Source organism: Scomber japonicus, chromosome 10 (assembly GCF_027409825.1).
Source record: "Scomber japonicus isolate fScoJap1 chromosome 10, fScoJap1.pri, whole genome shotgun sequence".
In the NCBI taxonomy this organism is placed as follows: Eukaryota; Metazoa; Chordata; class Actinopteri; order Scombriformes; family Scombridae; genus Scomber; species Scomber japonicus.
In genome coordinates this window covers 5,038,150-5,064,834 of record NC_070587.1, presented here as the reverse complement: position 1 = coordinate 5,064,834, position 26,685 = coordinate 5,038,150, and the positions used below count along the sequence as shown (strand labels likewise).

At 38.6% G+C, this 26,685-nt stretch overlaps 1 protein-coding gene across 2 annotated transcripts in view; it reads right to left on the bottom strand.

Moving 5' to 3' along the window:
- Positions 1-26,685, bottom strand: part of LOC128367027 (mannosyl-oligosaccharide 1,2-alpha-mannosidase IA) — a 195,927-nt gene that overhangs the window by 42,647 nt on the left and 126,595 nt on the right. For both annotated transcript variants that reach the window (XM_053327814.1, XM_053327815.1), the window contains exon 4: positions 16,375-16,455. In XM_053327814.1, the coding sequence (XP_053183789.1) occupies positions 16,375-16,455 (81 nt within the window). The remainder of the gene's footprint in view (positions 1-16,374; positions 16,456-26,685) is intronic.

Genomic DNA, 26,685 nt, shown 5'->3' with positions numbered 1-26,685 from the left:
CTCATAAAAAAGCAACATCTCATCTAACTATACAAGGTAACACAATCCAATAAAGAAGCCCTGCTATAAATAACATCATTTATTCATTAGTAAGGCTTAAAATGTTGATTTTTTTGGTTTAGATCCTGCCAGAGAGGCTCCACTCAACTTTAGAGGCTGCCGTTTGTGGTCATGTATTGTCTCATATTATTTTGTAACGTGCCCCTCTGTATCGTAACACACATACATGCCTCATTTGTATGGATACATAACAGCACCCAACACCCTGACCTTAAATATGACACAAACTAAAGTGTCACATTGACATTTTAAGCTTCTTAATTGTAGAACAGTTTGATTTTTATGGTCTTTATGGTGACTGCAATACACCTGTCTGTAAACCAGGATTTATGCAGGCTGCACACCACCAACATGCACAGGTGTGGGGGGGTAGGGGGGGGGGTATAATGCACATATCCACAGGTGGGTAGTGTCACATTTAGCAACCACAATGTAAAGCAAACGTGGAGAAATCCTAAAACAGAAATGAATTATAACTCTGTGACATTATAAACAAGCCACTACAGTATAGCAATGAAACCAACATGAATTTGCATTATCAATAGAAATGAAAAAAGGAGAAAGAACAGTACAATTATATTAAATATCTTGACAGAAACATTTTGCTTCCTGTGCTCTTCCTGTGCAAAGCGTGTGTGTGTAACCGTAAATGTGAAGCTGAAAATTGCTTTAAAAAGAACATGTGTACACTTGCTGGAATTATAAAGCACAGCATGACCACACAGACATTGTATTTCGTGCATCAGTAGGCAGGCAGACTATAAGCACAGACTTTCATTTGTGACTGATGGGGCGAATGACTTTTAGGACCTCAACACTGACTGTTGAAAGGAACAGCAGTAAAACACTCTGCATTGATTTTTTTTAAGCATTTGTTTTTTTTCCGAGAGAGGGCTTTTCTTTGCTACTATTAAAGTGTGAGCTGTGCTTTCTATAACTTAATGTGTTACCTGACTTCACTCAGACCACCCATAGTGATGATACCTACTGTAGCGTGCAGTTATATAGGCCAATCATGGGCTATCTGACATAAGCAGCATGTCTACAGCGGCAGCACGAGCCATCAGTCAACTGTTGGCCATACTTGGCCTCGCTGTTCACTAAGACACCAATTGCGCTATGGGACTGTTAGTATTAAAAGTGTGTCGTGCAGAGAATCAAATCAAGTGGATGAATTCACAGTAGGAATTATAATTCCAAGTGCCAAGCACTGGAGAGCGATCAATCACGGGAAATAGCAGCAGAAAAGTCTGTTCTTTAATCTCATCCCTTCATCTCAACGGACTGCAGCACTGCAACAGATAACTGAGGTGAAAAAAATAACAATGAGATTCATATTTGCCGATAAAAAGGGTTGGATAAGGGACAATATTTCATTTACATACTGGAAATAAGATGATAATTTATCGTCAGGGTACAGATGGAAACTTTCTTTGAAAAAGCCCTGGAGAGTTTCTGTATGAATGGTTCCAACTTATGCAGCCTTGAGGGATCATGCGCTGAGATTCAAGAGCAAAGATGGTCATTGTAAAGATGCAAGGAGAAGTAAAATTTGTCCTGCTTGGTTAATTAGACAATGTTTTAATTGGTGGTGTATTGTATGTGATCTTCACAATCCTGCAAAAGCAGAGACGGAGTGAGAGATCTAGAGAGATAACTGTGTCGCCCAAACAATAAGATGTATGAACTCCCCATCCGATGGCGTGCTGTGAACACAGACTCTCCCGCAGGCCTGGAGGGACACTCTGTTTGCGTCCTCTCTTTCCTCAGACGCACACTGAAGCGTAACAACCTCAGGTGGAGTTTGCGAGGTAACTCCTTTATCCCAGGGCAATCTCACTTTATGTGCAGCTAAGAGTAGCACCATACCAGGAGAAGAGAAAAGGGAGGGGAAGAAAGTAAAGCCATGTGTGCAGCTAGCTGGGACACAGAGTAATGCTACATCCAAGATAAGTAAGATAAAGCTGAGGAGAAAAGGAGCTTAAAAAAAAAGAGAAGAAGGAGGTGAAAATAGAATTTGAGAAAAGTCTAACTTAATATTATAAGTCATGGCTCCAACTATGGAACAAACTTAATATCGTTTTTTACACGATACAGTACATCATCATTGCATCTTTCAGGAAGCGATGTCTGGACATGTCCTTAAGATTGACGGCTGAAGGACGTCTCAGCAGCAGCGAGACTGAGCTCCATTAGACGCACAGCGAGCAGAAAGGACATGCACTGTAACGGTAATGATACATTTAAGTCAAGAAGGGGCTATTTATTGGTGAGGAAGAGCGAGGGGCAGCCGGCGCAGCCCTGACGGCCGTTCATCCTTCCCAATCATCAGCTCCGAGGGGAGCGCTTCCAAATCTCTAGCTTGCATGCCTGTTAAGAGGCCGGCCCATTAGCTAATTGTGTTATGCTAAATATGAAGAAACAGATCAATTACTGCCTCCGCATGGGATCGAGATAATGTGTGTATGTTTTAATGGGTGTGTGCATCGGTGTTTGTCTATATATACATTTGCATTTGTAAATGTGCGCAATGTGCCACTCATAAAGCTACAATTGTCTGTGGTGTGATGTTAAGCTAATAATTTACCTGTTACACAGACAGAGTTTCCTCGAGGGAAGAAGTGAAGACGATAAGTAATTGAATTTCCCCAGGCTGTGAATGGGGAAGATTTCATTCATTATTTATTATCTAATTGATTACTGCGAGCAGGCTTTCTAACCTGTCCCACAATTAATATGCTGCTTTTTATGTGCTTAATTAATGGTCACTGCAGCTTCATGAAAAAAACACACTCAATTACATCTGGAATTGGAAAGCTGTGGCAGTTTGTTCTGTAACGCAGCACTGGGGATGACACAGAGACATTAATCAGCTGAAATGGATTTCAATAAGACAGACTTTGTCTTCTGGACCAAATTGGACCGTTTTTCATATTGTTGTTATGCTGCCTCTGTGGAAATACTGCAACTCACATCTTTCCTCTAGACCCTCAAAATCTATTTTGAATCAACTTAGCAGTCAACGATCTTTGCTGTCCTGCTGCGGCTTGTTTGCTCTGAGGCTGCGACCGACCTGTCCTCCTGTTCAGACTTGCTGTGTGACATTGAGTTGATGTTTCTGGAGTGATCATATTCAATGTGCTGCACCTTTCATATTTGGTGAAGAGTTGTTATTTTGTGCACAAATGATACTTGCACACAGACACACACGCACACACACACACACACCTTTATCTCTGTGGCTCATGTTTAGGGAGGCCACCACCCAAACCGATTCCATGGGGTCTTGTTTTGAATAAAAAGTGGTTATGGCCAACACTACCTGAATTTTAAGTACCTTCTTAGCAGTGTGAGCCATGGTGTATGTTGTACGGCTTGAAAAAACAAATGCTATCAATTTAAATTTCCATGTTCCTCTATTTCTTTTCAGCTTCAACAAAACAAGAGGTAAGACCTCTGGCAAAACTTTAATTCACTGTCACTTTGGCTGTTAGCTTTCTTTTTCACATCCTGACTTCAAACTTTATACTATAGCTTCTACAGAATTCATCAGCTCGGTCCGAATGAAAAAAAAATATGAACAGACATTTTGGAAACTAACAAGCCTAGATGCTACAGGCCTTTAAATCGACTATCTTTATGTAAACTTTGGTTACTAACAAGGGGATTTCTTTTTATCTTTCTTACTCAGACTGAAAAACTACATGATCTGTATGCATCGCTGAGTCTTTCAACCTCTATGGCAACAAATCAGCCACCAGTCCCTCCACGCACAGACTCTCTGTTTCCAGGAAGGCATTGATTGCAGCCAAAGCCATCAGGATCGATATTTCACAGTTAAAAGCCAGCTCGTTGACCTCTTAAATAATGTTGTGTAGTATACTGAGGCAATAACGAGGCCTCTTTTTCTAAATCAAATTCATGTGTCTTTGAACACTGGAAAAACTGTCAAAAGCAATCCTTGTCTTTGGTGAAAAAGTACACTTTTTAAAAGATAAAACATAATAATGGCTGCCATCTTTAAAACGACAACTTTTTCTGTCATTCAAAAGTAGATTTTGAAAACATGGATTTTGTTTAAGTGTCCTCGGTACAACCGTGGAGGCAGGGAAGGGCTCTTTCTTTTTCTTTAATTGCTGAAGGACAGAGGAGCACTGAAGCTTATAAATAAGGCCTCGGAGCTGTGAGCTATGCAAAGTCTGAGTGAAAAGGCCTGGATGCCACGAGGCTGACATCATTAAGAACAGCCTAATGATCCCCTGGATTCGATTTGTTTGGCCTGTGTCGTGTCCTTCCTGACTGGCACGACTTGTGAAAAAAACGGAGGGAAAAAAGCACCCAAGTTTCATCAGTCTCTCAACAGGGCTTCTATCGAGGTTTGGGCTCATTTGGGCCGGTGCCAAAGCTCTCCCAGGCTAAATCCAATTACTCCGGCGAGAATGTTATGTACTGCTAAAGGAAGACTAATTGAAGGGTTTATACAAGAGGAAAACTAACAGACTGATTGAGACAATGTGGGGATAAATCAAGGGCAACAATATTCAGGACAGAAAAAAGCTCCTGTGTTTTTCTTTGCAGCATAAAAACCCTATTCGCACTATTAATGATGTGATAGTTCAAGCGGGAACAGAAAAGTATCCTTAGAAGCTCAGCTTGGCTGCAGGCTTGGCAAACAAGCTGGTAGCTTATTGTTGAGTGACAGATTTATTCCATGAGTGAGTTATTATTAGCAAACTGTACAAGACCCAAACAAATATTAGATAAGCTGCACGCTCTGATGCATATAACATTTGAACAAGCTATAATGCAAGATGTGTGTGAGCTGCTGGTTATGAGATGTTGTTCTTATGTACCTCTTAATTCCATAATAAAACTGAAAGGTGTAAGAGGGGAGCGGAGCACAGTTATTTTAACTCTGCACAAATGGGATTACGTGTTTGTACACAGAGCAGAATAGGGGTTTGGGATCGGGAGCTTTCCTTTTTACAGCTAAGCCTGCAGCAGGGACTACAGAGCGCGGCAGGTTACTGTGTGATTATGATGATCCACTTTGATCTGAAGAAATGAAATTTCTTCCAAGACCACTTTTTGGTTCTTCAGCAAAAATTAGACAAACAGATAAAATGCAGTCACACAGACAGCAGAACACACACATGCATGACCATGATACAAGCATGCAGGTGCGAATTCAGGCTCTTCTACACTTCATGAACTCATTTATTTTGGCTCATTGCAGCATGAATGTTATTGTAATGCCAGAATTATAAACTACTCAGCTTTGCGTAAATGGATTCCAGTTTTCATTCTACAAAGCAGAGAATTCCTTAATTAGCTGCCTCAACCCTCCTGGTATTCAGAAAACATTCAAAAATAAGTAAATGTGAGTTGCAATCAAATGGAAATGCCAAGTTCCACCAGTTTATAATGCATGTAGGTGCTGAGATCAAAAATGTAGATTATTGAGGAAAACTGACTAAATCCCAATCCAGTTGTGCCACTATAATTAATAGACACAACGTACAATCAACAGCTTGACCTCCATATTGTACTTTTATGAACAAAAAGGGATGGAATTGATTTAGACCAGTTGCAACTAGCTCTGAACCAACATATGGCCATATAAAGTCATATAGGAAACAACCACCATCTCAAGTTAAAGTTTGAAGTGAAACTACCTATACTTCAAATAGCCGATAGTGATTCTCTTAAATCATTGAAGGAGCCGGTTCGTCCTCACCACACAGTTTTTGTCATATGGACTTACTCAGCATCATCTATACAATATATCATCTACATCTGCAATTTCTCCACCTGCACTGGTTAACCATATATCTTGCATTTCACCCACACTTCATTTAGCTATTTTTCTTTGCCTCTCAGCACAGTTTATGTAAGAGGCAGCCAGTGCGATGGGGGGATGGGCTGTCAGAAAAGGCACTGTACCCTTCACTGGCAGGAGAGTATATCCCTGTCTCTCCCTAAAGGATGGCTGAAAAGTGATCCTCTCCATGCACACACTCTGATGAATATCAGTGCTCGCTGCATCACTGAGGCTCAGATTTATTCAGTTGGCTCCCCATATACAATAACTGACTGTATTATGAAAAAAAAGTAATCTGGTAGAAATTTATTTCCACTACAACCCAACCCTTTCCACGAGGACTCACGGTCACAACAGGGAGGATGATATAATATGTTGCTGGGTGCTGCAGTGGGTGATGGGAGAGAAATTAAAGTAGCAGACAGACACAAAGCGCCATCACTGACTGCTTGAGTTCAAATATGAAAGGTATCCATAATCAGACTTGTGAAGAAAAGATGCTAAACTTGATGCAGTCATCAGAATATTGCTGGAAGAGATACCAGTACATGTCAGAACTGAAACCTCATTAAGAAGCTGCTGCAGGTATCAGAGTTTAAACTGTGGAGAGACATGAGTTTGCAAAATGTAATGTACAAAATGTGAACTAAGTAAACAATGCATGTAGAGCAACAGACTGATAAAAACAGGAGAAAAAAAAGTAATTGCACCCAGGTGCCTCAGCAAAAAATGTATTCAGATCACATTGTTTTTGAATCACTGGCACACAGTACAAAGCACACAGTCAATGCTGCATGTTGCAGGTGCAGCTGGCAACTGACATTTGGGTAATATTGTGGCCTGAGGGGAATGGTGCAACTACAGCGTGGTTAAAAATGAGGTCAAATTAGGAGGAAATATTGCCAGAAGGTGTGGTGGAGCCTAGCATCTGTCATGACAAAGCAAATCACCAGTTTTCTGCTCTTTAAAGGCGGAGTGCTTTGTGTCACGGCACTGATGTCTGACAGGGAGGTGCTGGATCAAAAACACTGAGCGCCATGAATTAGGAGACGTTTGATGTTGTTCTGGTACTAAGTGAAATGTTTAATGTAAGAAGCAGTTCAGTGACTTCCTGCAGAGACTCAAACACAACCAAGCACAGGGTTAGTTTGTCAAGGAGACAAGATGTTATCCATCTGTCAATTTATTGTTTAACATCCATAAAACTAAGACTTTGCACCTCCACAATTCTCACTACAGACACCTGACAGTAGTATGTTTATGGGCCATAACGGCAAAAACATATGCATCTAATGAGGGTTTTATCTTCAAGTCGAGGAGGAATTAAAACCCTTTAAAATGCACGAGGGACAACTATATACATAACTATATCAATTAGAAAAGGTAAAGGTGACAAATAAATAAATAAAACAATAAGAACAATTAAAAAAATAAAATCAATGATAGTTACAATAAATAAAATTAGCAATTAACCATTGGAATTGACTCAGCAGTACTAATAAGGTCAACTTGTATGTGGAGCACAATAACAGAAAGCAAATCATCATAACTCGGTATGAATTTTTGGTACATGAAGGGTGAACTGTGTCTGTGAGTCGGGCAGAGAGATCGAGTTTTTTTTTGTAAAATACCTTTATAAATAAATAAAAACTAATGCCGACCCAGCCGACCCCAGGCCAGTGTTTGATATAGAAGGCAATAGTGTATCCCACAACTATCTCCAGTTATGAATCTTAATGCAGAGTGATGTACTGCATCTAAAGGTCGGAGACTGGTACAAGATGCCAGCACATAAATAACTTCCCTGTAGTCCAGTACGGAGAAGAAAGCTGCTTTAAGTATTCTTTTTCTTGTAAATAAAAGACAGCAATATGTTTCAGTTAAAATATAGCCATGTTTCAATCTCAGCTTTGACAACAACATGTCACTATGACCTTTAAAAGTAAGTTTTTCATCAACTCAAATGTCAAGATGCACTTACTCTTTTACATTGTTACAGTACAAATTTAAAAAACTACCACAGTCAATATTTCTTGCATTATCTATTTTGTCTTTGCACAGTTTAGGACCAGTTTCAAATTATGAATGGGTTTTTAAAGATGTTAAATCATAGCTGAAGTGAATGGATGAATAGAATCTGCACAGGAGTAAAGGAGCGCATCGTCTGCATATAGATGGAAGTTAAAAATGTACAACAAAAACATCATTTTGTTTTATATAAATCATGAATAAAACTGGTCCAACGACAGAACCTTGAGGAACTCCCTTTCAAATAGAGGACTGAATATAATGTTGACGCACTGCAACCTATTAGAAGGATAATACTAATCCACAGCTAGCATTGTCACAACCCAAAGAAGAAAGTCATTGTAAAAGCAGAGAGTGGTCAAATGGTCAAAAAACTCAAACGTTTTGGTTAAATCATTAAAAATAGCAACAAAAAGGTTTTTTTAAATCTAATGCTAAGACTATATAGCTTATATCTTAAGAAGTAGAGATATAGTGCTATTCTTAGGCCTGAAGCCAGACTGAAATGGAGTTAGTATATAATCTGTGAATAAAGTATTTATGCAAGACAAGATGAACATCCAGTTGAATTTGACATAATAGGAGACTTAAGTGATGATGTTTGTTATGATTTAGTAAACTATGTATATTTACATGTAAGAAACCAAAACCACTTCTAGTGTTAAAAAACTGTGGCTCATTTAAAATCATCTAAATTAGCGTCTGAGGTGATGAGTGAAGAAGACCCAGCAGTAGTTGAAAGAGCTGAAAACTGATTTCAAGCAATTTTGAGGCTGAAATCCTGTGAGATACACCAGATTATTTGATTGCAAATCTCATAGGGCATCTATAAGTGATTATCACAGGGATGTTGAAAATGTCTGTGTCTGCTCCACGTCCGATAGGGAAGTCACCAGTGTTAGATGTGGAACCAAACAGATAGGGACTGGGACCCGAGGAATTCCTGACACCACAACAGCACACTGCAGCCTCTTATCTAACACTCCTCCAGTTTACAGTTTTCAGCAAATCATGAAATTCAAACCCGCACAGGCAAGAGACGACATGGATGAGCCTAATAAAAATGCAGTGTCACCAATGATACACATGCCATACTGTGAGCTACAATCAAAATCCAGCCCAGAGGGTAGAGGATTCATTTAGAGATTTCTCTATATTAATTAAAATATTTAAAGAAAGTTCAGTTTTCATAATTTAAGTATACAAATTGTACGAAACAATCAAATAAATCTCAACGCAACCCATTTTGATTCAAGCAGCATAACTGCAGAGACTGTCAGGGGAGTTGGAAGTTTTCTGGAGGCACTATAAGACTGAGAGACACAGAGAGAGAGAGAGAAAAACACAAAAACAGACATGCAGACACATGTACAGAGACAGATCCTTTTCATATTCTTCCTGCATCTCAGGTCGTGATTGAGTTTTAAGACATACTGGTTGACATTAGCTATATTATGAATATCAATTTGTTCCTCATGATCTTCTCAAGCAGGCGAGTAAAGGTCAAATCATTCAGTCTAAGAACAAACTTGGTTCCTGTTCTAATGGATGCAGCACACACTGCAAAGTCACACGACAAGGGAGCTTCCCTCAGCACTTAATGATGTGACTTAATAACACTGTGACAGAGAAAGAGAAAAACATCCAAATGGAGAGAAATAAGGAAAAACTAAGGGGAATTCACAATCTATCGAACTTATTCTTAATATGTGTGACATTTATATGCCGCAGTATGAGCACTCTCCTGTGTTATGTTCATATAGTCTTTTGACCTATAATAAAACCATATGTGGAGACAGAAGTGGATCATTCAAATTAGAAGGAAACAACATAGTCCAAAACACAACCTCTCAAAGACCTCATTCTCTCACAAAGAAACATATAAAATCATGGTGTGTAAACGGTGCTACTAGATTTGAAAAGAAAAGCCAAAGGCGACCATAAAGACAGATTAAAGTTTGTGAACTTTAGCTGAGTAAAAGACCAAGCCTGGAGTGCCACACTCATTTAATGTTGAGCTCTTTGGCTCCAGAGTAGAAAAGGTAAATGTGGCCTAAAAGTTCCCTAACATCTAAAAGAGGTAGCTCTTTGATTAAATAGTGGCCTGTCCAGTGCTATTCCCTGCTCATTACCCAGTGTTTGCCAGACTATGCCTGGGATTTTCACCCTGTCACTATCCTTCCTGCTCCTGCTCCTTCTCTGGCTTTTGTATTTGTCTTTCTTCTTCTTCTTTCTTTGTCTTGCTTACTTTCTCTCTCTGCCTATTTGCCCCCCCCCCACTCTCTTCCCTTCATTTTTTACCCCCATCTGTCTGTCTTTCTTCTCTACTGGCTCTGTGCATCTTTCATGGGCAGAAATAGTCCGTCACACATGGGAGAGGACCAATTATATGAGGAGTCGAGAGGCCCTTCCCCAGAAAAATTGGAATTTTTAAAAACATATTTCTTCAATTCCACTTAATTTGCCATGGTCACGTTCTTTTGGCCACACAGAATCTAAATTAGAAAGTGAACAATTCATCCATCTCAGATGATGATCTAAGTCAAAATGCTTGCACATTATTGAAATATTAGAAAGGCTGTAGAAGTTTATATATCAGCAGCCAATTCATTTTTACAATTATTACAAATGTGTTTATATCACTGCTGTTTGTTCTACATTACTGACTCTATGAAAGTCTGTCGTTGTCTTGTGTACTATAGTGTACAGCTGTTGACTTATATACCTTAACCAAATACTCATTCTTACTACATACTCTGTATACTTCTCAAGATGCAGTCAGTCTCAGGCTGTTGACTGATATATATAAATAAAACATGTTGCATGTGCACCCACCTGTCTATCATGTATGTGGCGGACTGACAGCTGTCTATCACCACCTGAGATTCCTTTACTTCTATTAACAACAGGAGAACTGCAGCTGAAAACTCAAATCATCAAATGAAGAGAAAACTATTCAAAATTGTACTTGGCTGATGTTTTGTCATTGACCAGACAGCCAGTAGTTTGAATGTGGGCAATCTGCAAGTATGAAACCACCAAAACTACATTTAAAAAGGGTCATTTCAGTATTTTCACTTCTTACATCATACTCTTCTTTAAGTTATTTAAGGGAGAGTGGCTATATTAAACTATTTCACTGCCATGCTACATGTTGGTATATACACACTTACTATAAGATCAAATGAGAGTTGGATTGTAGGACAGAAAGTACATTTTCACAGAGAACAAGCACAATGGATCAGAGTAAATATGCAGTCTGTGATTTTTTTTTAGGGGTAAAAAGACAAAGCAAGCAGCAGTGTAACCAAATATCCAACAACAAAGATTGAGTGGCATCTTCACAGATTCAGTCCGGACTGGTGAGAGGATTCTCTAAAGCTAATATTTCAGTCAGGAGGCTGCCCTGCTGTAAGAGGAGTGTGAAGCCACGCTGTTAAAAGCAGCCAGTTGAATTTATTGTTGTAAGTCTTTAAACTTTTGGCTTGTCTTTGACCAGAACAGAATATATCAGTGAACTCATTTATTACGGAGCATTCAGGGTGTGAAAATAAGGGTTCTTTCACTTTTCATTACATTTATTGGCAAAAGTAAGTACATGAGCCGTTGATTAAGTGTTGCCTTCCATTTTTCTTTTACAACAACTGAAATCAAATGTAATGGAAAATAATGAATTATTAGAAATAATAGTAGATGTTTTTATCTGATCTACCAGGTGGGGCCATAACAATTTGTCTGTGGTTTATAACCATCAACCTCAGTTATCCCCAGTGATACCTTCTTAAAGTGGCTCTGCATTATTATACTAATTATATTGTAATAGTGAATATGATGGTATCATGGTATCAAAGAAGATGGATTTGTTTTCTTTTAATACTATTAGATTCTCATGCACTCTGCATACTCCTCACCTCTCCTGATCCCCCTCTTCCTGTCTTTGTTTCCTCTTTCTTTTTGCTGATGAACATATGAACACACATCTTTCTTCTCCTCTGCCGGCTGCTGCCTCCCTCTCTCCCTGCTGCTTCAGCTCAGCCCACAGGCAATTTTCACACTAGGCTGTTGTATTCATTCCCTACCCCCCATTTTTATCTTCACCGTTCTCTGTTCTTGCAAAGGGAAGAGGAAGAGACCACAAGGTCTCACATCACACATATTAGTATGTATATAAACGAACACTGACAAATGAGACACTCTCACCGTGCACATGTAGGACTGCACGTAGGCAAGCAGTGGAAGAATCGAGATTGAGTTCACATACAAACATGTATGTTTGTATATGGAGGTGAAGGAGGGGGCACATAGAATATGCAGACGTGCCTGAAAAGACACACACGTTTAAAAGGAAAAAGATCTTCATACAAATTGATTCAAATAGAATTGACTTTCAATGATTACACAAGAGCTTGGCTTTGTGTGTGGGTATAAGCAAATATTTGAGTGGGAAAAAAATACATAAATGCAAAGCATACTATAGTGTTATAAAAGATGTAGTTAGTCAATTGACAAACAAATGTATTGAGGAATTTTGTTACTTTTAATTATTTAAATCAGTTATGAAGCAAAAATGCTAACATTTACTTGGTCCAACTTTACTTTGATTAACTTTTTAATTAATTTTGAATTTTATATTTTGAGATTTGGGACTGTTGATAGGACAAACAAGCAATGTATATGAACAGCTATAGTATGCAGTTAGCTAAGCAGACACACAGTACAGGTTGAAGAAAGAAGTCGGCCTTCTAAGTCTTAGTTGTAAAACTGTATTTGAAAACAAATCCAGTGACAATGATTACAAATAAAAACTACTGTGAGATTCCATAATACGAGTTAAAGGAAAGTTATTGTAAGCAGAGTAGTCTACAGGCATGCTAGCAGCTCTGAGATATTGTATATACTGTAGGTGAAGCAGTGCTTTGAGCTTCAGGCTGACATCACCATGCCAACACGCTCTTGATGAAAACATGCGAACATGGTGATCTTTAGCAGACATTCGATGTTCTCCAGAACAAAGTGAGGGAAAAAGGTGGTAAAACGAAGAAATCACCGCACGTGTGGGTCTTTTATATACATGTATTCACCATCAATGGGCTGACAAACCTGCTGACGTGTTTCGGCATAAAGTCTTCCTCACTGCTGTTTACATATGCTCTTTTTTTCTGCCTTTGTTCTGGAGAACATAGGCTGCGTTTTTTGAAGGCAGAGTACTTGACTGAATATCAGAGCAGAAGAAGTGAACTACTGAACAGTTATTATCATGTTCAGCATCTTGGTTTAACATATTAGCATGCAAACCATTACTAATTAGCACTAAACTCAAAGTACAACTGAGGCTGAAGGGAATGTAATTAGTTCTTCAGGTACTTGGTCATTAACAAAAGTATAAGAATATCAAAAATTTGGCCAGATGATGGTGATAGATAAAAAGTTCTGTCAGTATTATGACATATTTATGGCCATATTTATTTACAGATATGATGAAGTGTAATCACTGAACTGGTTACAAATAAAGTGAACTACTGTACGTCCTCCATTTGTCAAGTGTAGACCGCAAAATAGTATATGTCCTACTGAGAAAGGCTTCAACTGCTATGATATTGGCAGAGTCCTCACCTTTGGGCTCTTGAGAAATTATAATTTTATTATTTTTAATTGATTTTCTAGGCTCAACAATTAATCGTAGAATTATTAATAGAGAAATCAGCGTGGCAAATAGGTGTTGCAGCCTTAAGTTATAGAAAAAAATGGACGTGCAAGTACATCACAGCACAACAGACACATCCAACACCTACATCCAACACCTACAGTAATTGCCATTTCTATCAGAGCCATTTATCCAGGCTATAGGACTGATGTGATAGTGAATGATGAAAAAGCAGCAAATAGAGCAGGGGCGACAGCAACCAGACCCATTTGAACCAGACGTTTAACCTGGGGACTGCTTCCATAAAGACTAACCATGATCCTTCTGGGGCCCCAAGAAAACACACACACACACACACATACACAAAACAAACAGTACATACACTCGGTCAAAACAACAGGAGGTTATTAATGATCAGGTGTTGCTCCAGTTCTGCTCCAAGCACTTCTCCTGCAAACTGCATCCCGCAAGGAGCCATAATCATCACCCGCTCCCCGGCAATCATTTACGGCGGCACCAGCTGCCCAATGTCCTCTGGTCAAACTGGATCCACAATCTCATAATAGTCTACCACACTGAATCTCAGGTGATTTAAGTCTCTGCAGAAGCGACAGACCTTCAATCTGTCGGATTTATCATTCGGATGGAACAGCAGACTCCAAGGAAGAGACCCTAATGGGGGAATAGAGGGGAGTGGGGATCAGGTAGCTATATATCTCACTCTCAGGGACCCTTCACAGAATGCATGCGAGCGGGCCACGTGATGGATAACTGCGCCGTGGTAAGGGGTATTGATACGTCTGTCAGGAAACAGGGACTGCATGCTCCATCTCTGGAGAATGATGGCGTAATGTAAACACTAAGAAGGTCCAAAGCAAAGAAAACTTATGGGAAAAGGTTCTGCAGTCGTCTGAATATAACAACAAAGGTGGAAGATGATACTAACCACATTGATGAACATGTTTTCAGTGTTGTAGGAAGAAGAACTGCAGCAGAACATGAAGTCAAATAAAGAATGTGAAAAAGATGAAAAGATGTAAAAGCAGCCGTTGTCTCATTACAGAATTTCTCCACAAAGACTAGACGGCCCTTAAAACACAACAACAAGATAAGAGCAAACTTCATGCATCATAGTCTCTATTATTGCTTTGCACACTCACTCACACTCACATTAGAAAATGTCATTATCAATGCTATATATAGACATTTTCATGGACCAGTGAACATCTTCTGCATGGCATTAATGGCAAGAATGTGGAATAATGGATTCAAAAATACACTCTGCTCCAGCAATGTATTCATATTTCACTCATCCAGCAGCGGACGATTTTTATACTGCTTTCTACTCAACTCACTCGGCCTGCAAATCAATGTCCATTAAACAGACTGGAGTGTTCATATGTCACTGGATCCTCTCTCCATTAATTTTGCTTCCGCACAGATTTCAGCCTCTTCGACTGGGTGGTATTCAAAACAGCAGACCTACAGTATGCCGTATGTGTATGCTCCAGGAGGCTGCTACAGGCAGATGCTCATTACGGTGACATGCTGACCCCCAGTGACTTCGCAATATACTGATAATGAACTGGACCATTTTGTGCCGTGTAGTTGTCGAAGGCAATTTTTAAACCTTTATTTACCCAGCCAAGGTTCACCCAACAATCATAGTTTTTTTTTTTTTTTTGGCGAGGCCGTGCTTCACACTCACAAAGTTTCGCAGCTTCGCACCTGGAAGCTTTCCATCGTAACTGCAGGCCTTTACACTTCTTCGCTGCGAGCGACTGTGGCTTCTTCAAGGACACAACTGTGATAGTGTTTTTTTAAGCAGAGAAAAGCTTAAATTAAACCAAACGACCTTCTCTAGCCTCTGAGCATTGACATGTTAACACTTAATTACATACTATACTGCAACAATAAGGCAGTGACAGCCCATTTGAACTGAGGGTTTATTATTCTAAGCTTCAATAAAAAACAAAATCAATTTTAAAAAATCAATTTACATGAGCTGGAGCAAAAAAACCATTATGTACTAAATGCATTATGCTCTAAAAGCTCAAATTTAAGAAGATGCTGAGCCCTGTATTTGCCCTGGTGATGCAAGGTTATTCAATCCATGCTGGACTCTTGAACTCCTTACATGCCACACGTTGTCTAATAACTGACATTTCTTTACCCCTTCTCATTGTTGGACAAATATATGTACATAAATTGATTGATAAGTAGGTGGAAAGGTTATTAAAATTAATTTCTTTATTCATAGCTGTAATAATATGAAAGCAGCAGGATGCTTTTACATTGAAATATACAATTATACTGAATTTGAAGTCTACTGTTTAAGCCTCTGAAATCAAAATAAAATATGAGTTTAATTGCAGTGAAATCTTCATATTTTACTGTTTTTACTATTTATTGGAACCCTTGTACATCTCATTTGGTTGTTAAAACTGGGACTTTGTGATGAAACTATAGTGAACACAAAGTTTGGAAGAGACTACTGGTTTAAACCTCCTCCTCCATTACTAAACTATTTACATTTTTTGAAAGGTAAAATCTTTAAATAAGTAAAAAAGCCTAAGGTATATACTGTACAAGAAGGTAATATTATTTTGTGTGGAAATATTTGCCAGTAATCTCATTTTATGCAGGCACTGTGATGACACATTAATACATATACATATACACACAAACCACCACACACACATACTGAGTCTCATACACACAGCTGTGCCTTCTCATCATTCAAACTGCAGGGCTGGCTGTGAAGAAAGGAAGCAGCAGATCTCACTAGAATAGAGGGATAACAGACATCTATTAATCTTACCTCCTCTCCTGTCAGGTAGTACGCTGACAGCAACCCGCCGACGTAACGGATGTTCACCTCAAAGAGTGATGCCTCGCCGTTCTGTTGAACCAAAGAGATCATAATTGTCAAATGTCATACTCAGCTGAGACATAACTCAGTGATAAAGCAGTACACTGGTGTTAATAGAAAATAATTATCTCCTGCAGTCTTCTTAAATACTTTTTATAACTTGAGAGAGGAATTAAACTCAAGTTGCAATGTACATGAGGAGGAGTAGCAGTATGAGCATCTAATCTTTTTTTTTTTACTCATGTCCACAAGAACCAGAAGTGCCAAATGATAAATTACACCTTTTATTACCTGTGGAAAAAAACTGGAGGAAAAAAAACTTTTTCCTCACAAGAAATGCTTTTGTATGGTGTTCTGATTTAAGAGCTGTTATGAGTCAGTCAGCAAGCTTAAATGGTTACTCTTCCATAAATAGATTATGCTCCCCCACCTTACAGTACATAGAAAGGTGCTGATAGGAACTTATTACACAAAAGAGCAACACAGGACATTTGAAATATGAGACACAATGTGATACGGGGGTGTTGATTCAGATGTTGTAAAAAGGCAAACACTGGAAATCTTCAGAGCTTGACCAACAGTGGTTTCCATTAGCTGAATGTTTCTGAACACGTCAACAGTATTTAACCCTTGTATCGTCCTCCCGGGTCAAATTGACCCTGTCTCTTTTGACTGTTCCTTCTTTCCTTCCTTCTTCCCCTCCTCCCCTCTTTCTTTGCTCCCTCCTCTTTCCATCCTTGCTTCCTTTCTTCCTTTCTTTCTTTCTTCATCTTTTCGTCCTATCTCCTTTCCTTCCTCCCTTTCTTCTCTCCTAAAATTCCTTCCTCTTTTCGTCCTTACACCTTTCCTTCCTTCCTTCCTTCCTTCCTTCCTCATTTCCTTATTCCCTCCCTCCTTACTCCTTTCCTTTCCTTCCTTCCTTCCTTCCTCCTCTCCTTACTTCCTTCCTCCCTCTTTTCCTCCTTACTCCTTTCCTTCCTCCCTTCCTTCTCTCCTAAATTCCTTCCTCTTTTCGTCCTTACACCTTTCCTTCCTTCCTTCCTTCCTCATTTCCCTTCCCTCCCTCCTTTCCTTTCTTTTCCTCCCTTCCTTCCTTCTCTCCTTACATCCTTCCTCCTTTCCTCCTCACTCCTTTCCTTCCTTCCTCCTGTCCTTCTTTCTGTCCTTCCTTGACCTGAGGACAACAGGAGGGTTAATGGGTGCAATTCATGTATATTGTGTTCTCCTGGTGATTGATCATCCTGTATCATTTTTAATGTTGAGGCAATGATGACAGCAGTGGACCCTGTATGTTGCAGAAACCTCTGTCAGTCCTGTTTGAGGACCTTACATGACAAATCTGGTAATATTCTATACTTCTGTTCTGTTACTATCAGTAAATCCCATTTAAAATACTAAAATCAACAAGCCTTGCCCCATGTCCGGTGGTTCCTACTGAAGGGGTAAACTTTAAAAATGGGTCATATATACTCTTTTTTAATAAAGACTTCCTAACTTCCTGCAGTTTTTTTTTTTTTTTTGTTGCAACCCTTACTTATTAACCTTACTCAGAATAAACACTGCATATGTTGGGGGACTATTTTCAGTTGTAGACTTGGTGTACCAGTGAGTATTTCCAGAAGCAGGACTGTAGGATGTAAGACTGACTCAAAAATAAACTGTGAGTGTCTGTTTTTTTCTGATAATGAAGGAGAATGTCACTCAACGGCAGGACTCATTGATGTGGTGTTTTTTTTTTTTTCTTACAGTTTTTTTCGACAACAATGGTGTTGTGTGGCACAGAGAAACAAACGTGTTACTAATCTTCTGTACTGCTCTGGCTATGTAGATTTCTGATCCGCCATGCCAATAAAACTTATTTGAATTTGAATTACATTTTATCAGACTTTGGTTAAACAGACAATACTTATTTGAAGGATCAATTCATTGTTGATTTTGGTCTTTCATGGATTTATTGAATATCATCAGACTTATCTTTTAAATGTTACAGCTGCCTAAACAGTGATTTGACAAATTAGTGAAATTATAAACTTTCTGTCATCTCTTTGTCATACATTGTATTTAGACTTCAACCTGACACAGACAGTTATCCAGTGGATCCCTATGACAACAGCAGATGTGGTTGCTAGGCAATATATGAGAGAACTACAAAACCTCTACTGATTGATTGATTAACCTTATTATCCCTCTTTAGGATATTGTGGTGTATAAGTATGACACAGAAAAGACTATAACAAGACAGTAATGTAGTCCAAGTGCAGCAAAGCATCAATATCAATGTACTAGAACTATCCTAATTGCTCTCATCTTACACTTTGCTTTGGTTTTGTTTCACATAATCTAATTTGAAATGGACGGGTGCAGTATTTTTCTCAAGCAGGTCGTCTGGCTGTTGATGGACAACGTTATCCACTGTGGGAATAAGACCAGTAGACTTCTGCTTATGAGGCAGTTTGTCTGTAGCCACCAGGCTCCTAAGTCCCCCCCCCCTCCTCCTCCTCCTCCCCCTCCCTTTTGAAATCGTGCTGAAATTGAGACTTACTCTCCAAAGAAATAAAGCACTACTGCCAGGTCAGGCTCAAGAAGTCAGGCCAGAAAGTCATGTAATCATGTTCCCTGGTGTTTTGTTTCCTCTTTTGTCTGAGAGACTCTTACAACTGTAGGGCAGTATCGATTAATGGAGAGTATGTTTACTGGCTCAAGCTGAATTTTATTCAAACCCCATTGCTGCTTTGCTAGAAGCTTTTGAAATACCGTCTTTTGCTTCTCCTCATTTTGCCATTTACAGTTTGATTTGGAAACTTTAAGAACTGATCCAAGTTTTTTCCACAAATAACTAACAGCAAAATGATTTGATAGATTCATTTGATTTATGACATAAACTTTCAAATAGTGTCTGGGGTCTTTGTTTACCAGAACGGTGGAGAGAATTGGACAATACAAATAAATGAGTTTTACTGATGGCAGCTTAAAAATAATCAACGGGTAGTAATTTAAAAAAAGAAATCAATACTTTCACAAAAAGAGCAATTCAAAGCAGCAGATTGGTAAGTGTGACATGACTCTGGTGTGGTACTGATGAAATAAATCTTATGAAAATTTGCTTCATGCTGGATTTACCATGTGAGCCAGTAAATTGTCGATTCTCAGTGGTTTTAATTCAGCCTTCATTAACAACTGGCTTTTAATTGTCAAAATATTTTGTTGAAAAGCAGCATATCGACAGTATTTGTTTTCCATTTAAAATCCTCTTTTGACGCACTGTACAGTAAATCAACTTTAAATCAACTTTAAGATTTCATATGATTACAGTTACAGTAAAGTTGATTTAAAGTTGTACTGAGTATACAGTAGAGTATTGTCTTCTTTAATTTCTAGTATCTAGTCCTAAGGCTTACCTCAAACAAACAAAAACTAAAAATATAATATTAATTAGCTGTGACTATAAAACCTTTCAAAATATCAAATCAACAATAATGTCTAAATTAAGCTTGTTTGCCAACATTAAATGTTTTTGGTTAACAACCTTTTCTAAATCAAATATGAAAACAGGAGGTAACACTGCGTGTGTCTCAATATGTCACCTAAATTATGGCCTCTTATGTCAGCTGAAGGTTGAAGCAGACTGGTACTCATTGACTTGGAGACCCATTGAGAAGGAAATTGCTATCTCAAGTGTGGATGATAAGGAAACTGTAATTGGGTGCCAGAGAGGGCAATTAGCCCTACTCTGAGGAATAGCATAGAGATCAGGAATCACTGGCATCTGTTCAATGGTTTTATTTATTTCCATGTATAGCATCTCTTTTAAACATCCCTGCCTTTAACTGCTGTATTTTGTAGTATTTTTGTCAGATAAATTCAACATTTATAATTGGCATTTAATGATCATTAAATGTGTGTATTAAACTAAATGTTAGATGTCGTCAAAGCAAAATAATTGATGATTCATGTCAGCAACCTGGAGGAGTAATTTGTCAGTGTGGAAAATAATGGTATTTACTTTCTAGCTCAGAGATAGATGAGATGATCAATATTTTTCTCATGTCTGTACAGTAAATATAAAGCTGCAGCCACAAGCCAGTTAGCTTAGCATGAAGATCATTGTTTTTACATTATTTAGCCAATTTATGTATTTTTGAACTGATTAAATAAAACAAGAAATACTGTGTTAATTATGAGCTACAGGCTGGACAAAGCCAAGCTAGCTGTTTCACTGTTTCCAGTCTTTATGCTAAGCTAAGCTAACCGGCTACTGGCTTCAGTTTCATGTGTACTGTAGCTACAGATTAAGAGAGTGGTATCGATCTTTACATCTAACTCTTGGCATGAAAGACATGAAAGGCATATTTACTAGAATGACTGACTCTTCATATGAATCAGGTAATAACAGCAGAGTAGTTGCACAGTTGCAGGCGCTGGCTGCATCCCTGGAGTCAGCGGAACTGGGGACATCTCCAGAGACAAAGCACCGGCGCCTCTGGCAGGGCCGAGCTGAGCTGCCTTGCCAACCCTAAAATGAGCGGCCCACTCAGTAATGGCAGCACGACGGCAAAGACGGGGAGTGGAGTGTCTATTTATCATCAGTGATGGTGGCACTCAGTGAGGCAGGCGTGAGGTACAGTGAGGAAGGACAAGCAATGCTGACAAAGGTTTTTACTAATCAGACCGACCTTTACCTAATTTAAAAAAAAAAAAAAATCACCAAGCTTTGTTTAATACTTCCATTCAAACAGATGTAATACTTGAAGATCCAATAAAGTGATTTTAGATATAAAGTGAGCCCTCAGGCACAGTTTCTGATGAAATGGGTTTTGTTGATTTTTTTTTTTTTTTTTTTTTTTTTTTTTAATCTGATGTATTTTTCAGGAACAAGCAACACATTGTTCCAGTGCAAATGGGGCAACCGTTCAAATTTACATCTCCATTAAATCACCTAACAAAGCAAAACCCCGGGGCTGTGAACCCACACTAAGCAATACAACTTAAACTCACACTGACATAAATCAATTCAATCATCACATCATAAGCAAGATATCAAGAAAGAAGATTAAAAACAACGTCAAAGCCTGCTGAGAGGCTGTTTCCACATGAATAAGTGAAAAAAATGCATTCATTTTTACTGAATGGAAGGTGAAGCAGGGTAACTGCACGAGAGATCGGGTTAGACTAACACAGCTCAGCCTCACTTTGAAACTGGTTTGATCTTAATGACATTTTCCAGCTTAAGATTTAAACGTTTCACTAGAAAATGTGTTTTGTTCTTATTCATTAACCAAGTTTGGTTTTTGATTAAAACACAAAGTAATAATTATTTTTTTAAAGGCTCTCGTGCTCTTGAGCTATTAATTGGACAAACACATCCGGAAAAGTGGAAGATTGTAACACCCCGTTTTAATTTATAAAATGTGAAAGCGTAAATTGCATTATTCTATTTGAGAGTCAGTGACTAATTAAGTTTTGCATTGATAAAAAACATGGGTATTTCCAACAGTTGGACAGCACAAAGTGATATTCATGATGAAAAAGTAAATCAATGTAGAGTAGATCAAAGACAGTTATTGGAAATGTCAATAGAAATTATTCAGTTTCATTCAATGCACAATTACCATTTCCTTCATCTTATCTGAATGTGATGGTGTTATTTATCTCACTTTTGGGCTTCATTTATAGGTTTAATGATTTCAATTCCTTGCAAATAAATGATCAATCATGAGGAAAAGGATTTGCACTGTTTGTTATCTATAAGGCTCTATGGGAAAAGATATCTCTGCTCTCTGATACACTAATTATAGTCTCAGGTCAGGACATTTTAAATTTAGCTGTACTACATTTATCTAAGCTTGGAAAAACTGATCTTATAACTATACTTTTTTACAAATGGAATAACAAAAAACCTTGATATTAAAATCTTCCATTTCTTTTGGAGATATTTAAACAATTGTACTCACCGCATGGATTTCTTATACATAGAACCAATGCACTACAGTACATGTTTATTCTTCTGCTCACGTATTGCTGGAAAATAGATCTTTATCGTGATCCGTCTGAATAAAAGATGAAATTAAAAACCCACAGCTAACAACTAACTAAAACAAACTGTGCTTCTGCTCCTCAAGGAACATTAAAAGCATGTTGCAGCAAGTAGAAACTGCTCCTCAGCAAGCATGACAAAGAAAAACGGTAAAGTGACACCTGTTCTTTATTTTTTATTTTTTATATTCCTTCTCGTCTGCATTCACGGTGTTAAAGCCGAGGACCTAATTAAGAGTAAACACAGAAGCTCTCACCACCACCACTTCCACCAAGATGAAACTCTGCCTCCAGTTTCTCAGCCTGCTGGAGTGCGTGAGGTGAATGAAGAGAATTACTGGAGTCTGATTACTGAACGAGTATGTTGTTGGAACAAATCTACATTGCGGTATTGCACATTTACAGTACAGTACAAACAACACGCTTCTTCAATGCCAAGAGAAAACAAGTTGAGATCTATAAATACATGTAGAGGACTTGGCTGTATATCTTCCAGCCACTTCGTATAGTTTATGCTATCATTTCCAAAAAGGTAACGTGATCACTTGGATGAAAACCGTGTCAAACTGCACAGTGAACAGGATACTGCATATACCAAATGCTTCTCATACTCAAAATATGCATGATACTGCCAGATGCATTTGCATTTTAATTGTTCTACATAATGCAATTGTTGTGCAGGAGGAACCACAGCAGAAGAGAAAATAAAATAATGAATGTAATGACTTGTTGGATACATTGCTGTCGTACCTTGTAGGTGTTCTGCTTCACCAGCACCATGTACTGTAGTGTTGCTGACACTGTTTGATGATGCTGGTTTCTCTGTTGATGAGTATTTCAACAACCATGGCAAAGATAGCTGTCATACCCAGCCCAGATTTGCCTGGGACATAAGCCTGATTGGCATGGCTGCTGCGCTGCTGTGTGCCAAGGAGCTGACTAGACTGTTGCCCAGTGGTGTGTCCTGCTCAGACGCTAATGTAATGATTTACTGCTAATAAAGAGGCATCATTGTCACTGGAAAGATGACTCTCGGCGTCGCTGTGGTCCAGGTTTCAACTGCCATCCATTTCAAAGCCAAATTAGACTGATGTGACAGGGAAAAATATGACCTGATGAGTCAAGGCTAAAAATTAAGCAGATGATTACCTCTGCTACCAGAGCTGGTGATTCATACTTAAGCCAAGCTCAGACTACAGGAGATATAAAATCCTTACAGGTTTGGGAATTGGGTTGCGTCATGCACATAAGGAGAAACTTCACAGATGTTCTCTTCTCTAATCTCAAATATACACACACTATAAGATTGGAAAATAATAGCGTGTCACACACTATGGGATATTATTAAGATTATCATGTCAGAGGGAGCAATGCACCACTACATGTGATCTCATTTGATCTCATGGGGAAGCAGATGGAAGCAAAAAGAAGAATGACACTGGTGTAATAATTTGGTTTAGTGGTGCTTTGCAGTGACAAAAAAAAAAAAAAAAAAAAAAAAAGTAGACAGTTAAACAAGTTTAGATGAAAAACATGACTGAGGAGGTGAGGTCAACTTAGATTTTCTGTTCTTCAGTGAGACCTGGAGATGAGATTTTAACTGTCAGTTTTACTATCTGTCAACAGCGGTATGCTAGCCTTACGGGCTAAAGTGTTTACTGTTGCTTGGAAACACCATCAGCTGCTCCGGGACTAACATTTGCTTGTAACGCTCACATTTAGCTAGATGTTTCCAAAGCAATATTGTCTACTGTTGCAATGTAAAATTGTGTTGGTATAATAAAAAAAAACAAAAAAACATTGGTACTATTTTTAAAGTGTTTTTCTAAGTGTCAACGTGTTCCAACATAGAGGCAGGACATTTAACAACTCCTACTTTTTTCTCATTGGCTGTTGTGGTCCCACTCACAAACAAGTGATGTAATCATCCAATTTTTTACTCCTAAATATCAAACATAGAAATGATCAGAGTGACCCCAATGCGTCTTCAAGCAGCTCTGGAGGTTTAAAATTGAATGTGTATACTCCTCACATCAGTACCAACCAACGTCCCAGACCAGATTTCTCCTCCGAATGTCAGGAGGAGTGAATCAGGGATGAATCAGCCCAAAACTCCTGTAGTCTGAGCACGGCATTAGTGACTGTGATTTAACTTAACATCACTAATTAACATGGAGAAATCATGAAAGGGAACAATTAGATCCTGTTACTCTAATCTCTGTCTAGCATGCTGCACGCTAAAAGCTGCAGCTGCTGCCTCTGCTACGAGTTTCCCACTGCTGCTCTGCTTCACCCAGCTACTCTCAGGACTGAAAGCTGTAGCTGACTTTTCTTTGCTTTTTTTCCTCTTTTATTGTACAGTAATGATGGTCTTGATTAGCATCCGAGCTTTGAGAGCAGTCTCCAACATTAGCATTAATAGCCACTAACCTCTTGAGCATGCTAGACAGCCTTCTCTGATTTAAAGGAAGCTCTTAGTTTCATGCTAATTAAAAAAAGAGGAGACCTCACAAATGATGAACCCACACAGCTCAATATTTAGATCGGTGACATCAACCTTGCTGAAAAGAGTGAGTGATAAGAATAGTATATTGTTAAATTGCTTGATCAGAATTTAAATAGACATATAATTTTGTTTGTGAATATTTGCATGGTCAGGATTGCTTTAAAACTTATACAACTGCTGTTAAAAGAGGCTAATACAATAAAGTTACATTCCCATTTTATTTTATTATTCAGAGTATACTTTGAACCCACACTGTCACTGATGACACATAAAATACATGAACTATCAAAAAGAGTTTATGTTGTGTCGGGTGAGAAGCTCCTTTTAGTTTTTCAGCAACAATCAAATCATTGGGGTCTTTGTCTCTTGTTCTGAAGCCTGTGTTTCGAGTTTTGAGTTTTCAAATGGCATTTTAACTACTCGCCATAGACTGTAATGGTTATCAGTCACGATACATCAAGTTTATTTTCTTTTTTCCACTTGACTCTTCCACTCTCGTTACATCCCCATGATGCATTTTTACAAGCTTGGCTTAGTTGAAAGCTTCAGTGAATACCTTTTCCCCGTCTCAGACCAATAAACCCTGATTAAATGGTCCGAGCAGGGATGCATTAAGATAAACAAATAGTCAATAGCTTGAATCTCATCAGATATGACTTCCACTATTTTTTTCTTTGATAGCATTTATCTTTTAGAACCTCCTAATTAATCAGTAGCTAACATCTCCTTAAACATACACTGACATGAAATAAGATAATGTACTCTGTATCATAAACATCTCCACTAAATGCATTAAACTGTGAATTAATAGCCCACTGGATAATTAATCAAATACTTCCTTGCGTGATAAATTATAGCTGAATTACAACCAAACCCATCACCCCCATCCATCTTTCTCCAACACATCTTCTGTTTCGCATCCTTAAGAATATATGTGAATCTATTTTCAGTGCTCGTCTCCGGCGTTTGATGCTCTCTCTATACATCCGCAGACACAAATACACACATACACACATTCAAAATGAGGAGAGCGGTGTTCTGTGTACAGGTCGCTGCTCTCCCTTGGGGCAAGAAGAAGCTCCCTGTCGAGTCTTCTATGATAATTTTCGGGTCTCTACGCTCTTACTCTGCCATTATTCTACACCTTGCTGCAGTCCATCTTCCCTCTTGCTGTCTCTGTGTGTGAAACTGTCTGCCTCTGTCTCTCATTATATACCTCCTACTGTATTTGGCCTTGCTGACTGAGACACATCCTTCAATGTGTCTCAGCGGCACCGGAGGCTGCTGCTCTCTCTCAAGATGTTGGGGTGGGGGGTGGGGGGGTGGGGGGAGAGGCATTCAAGCTGCCTAATGTTCCTCTGTATTCACGCTGATACATTAAACGCCCAGTTATGTAGATGAGGTCGTTAACTGAGCTAATTAATCAGTTGCAAACATTTCTATATTACTATACTTGTATTTACATCATTTCTGTGGTATAAGAATGAAACTTGAGCATTAAAATGACTTGAAAATTTCATCTCGTTTTAAAATGACTATATTTTTGGGTTGCAACTAACATTTGCTTCCACTAAGTATTAACCTGGAGATTTTACCCTAAAAATGTCAGAAAATAATGACATGACTGTGTAAAGCCCAACGTGAGGTCTTCCAAGTGAAAATCTCAAAATAATGTTCAGTTTTATTTATTCATTTCTCAAGACTCACCTTTGTATTTTTTT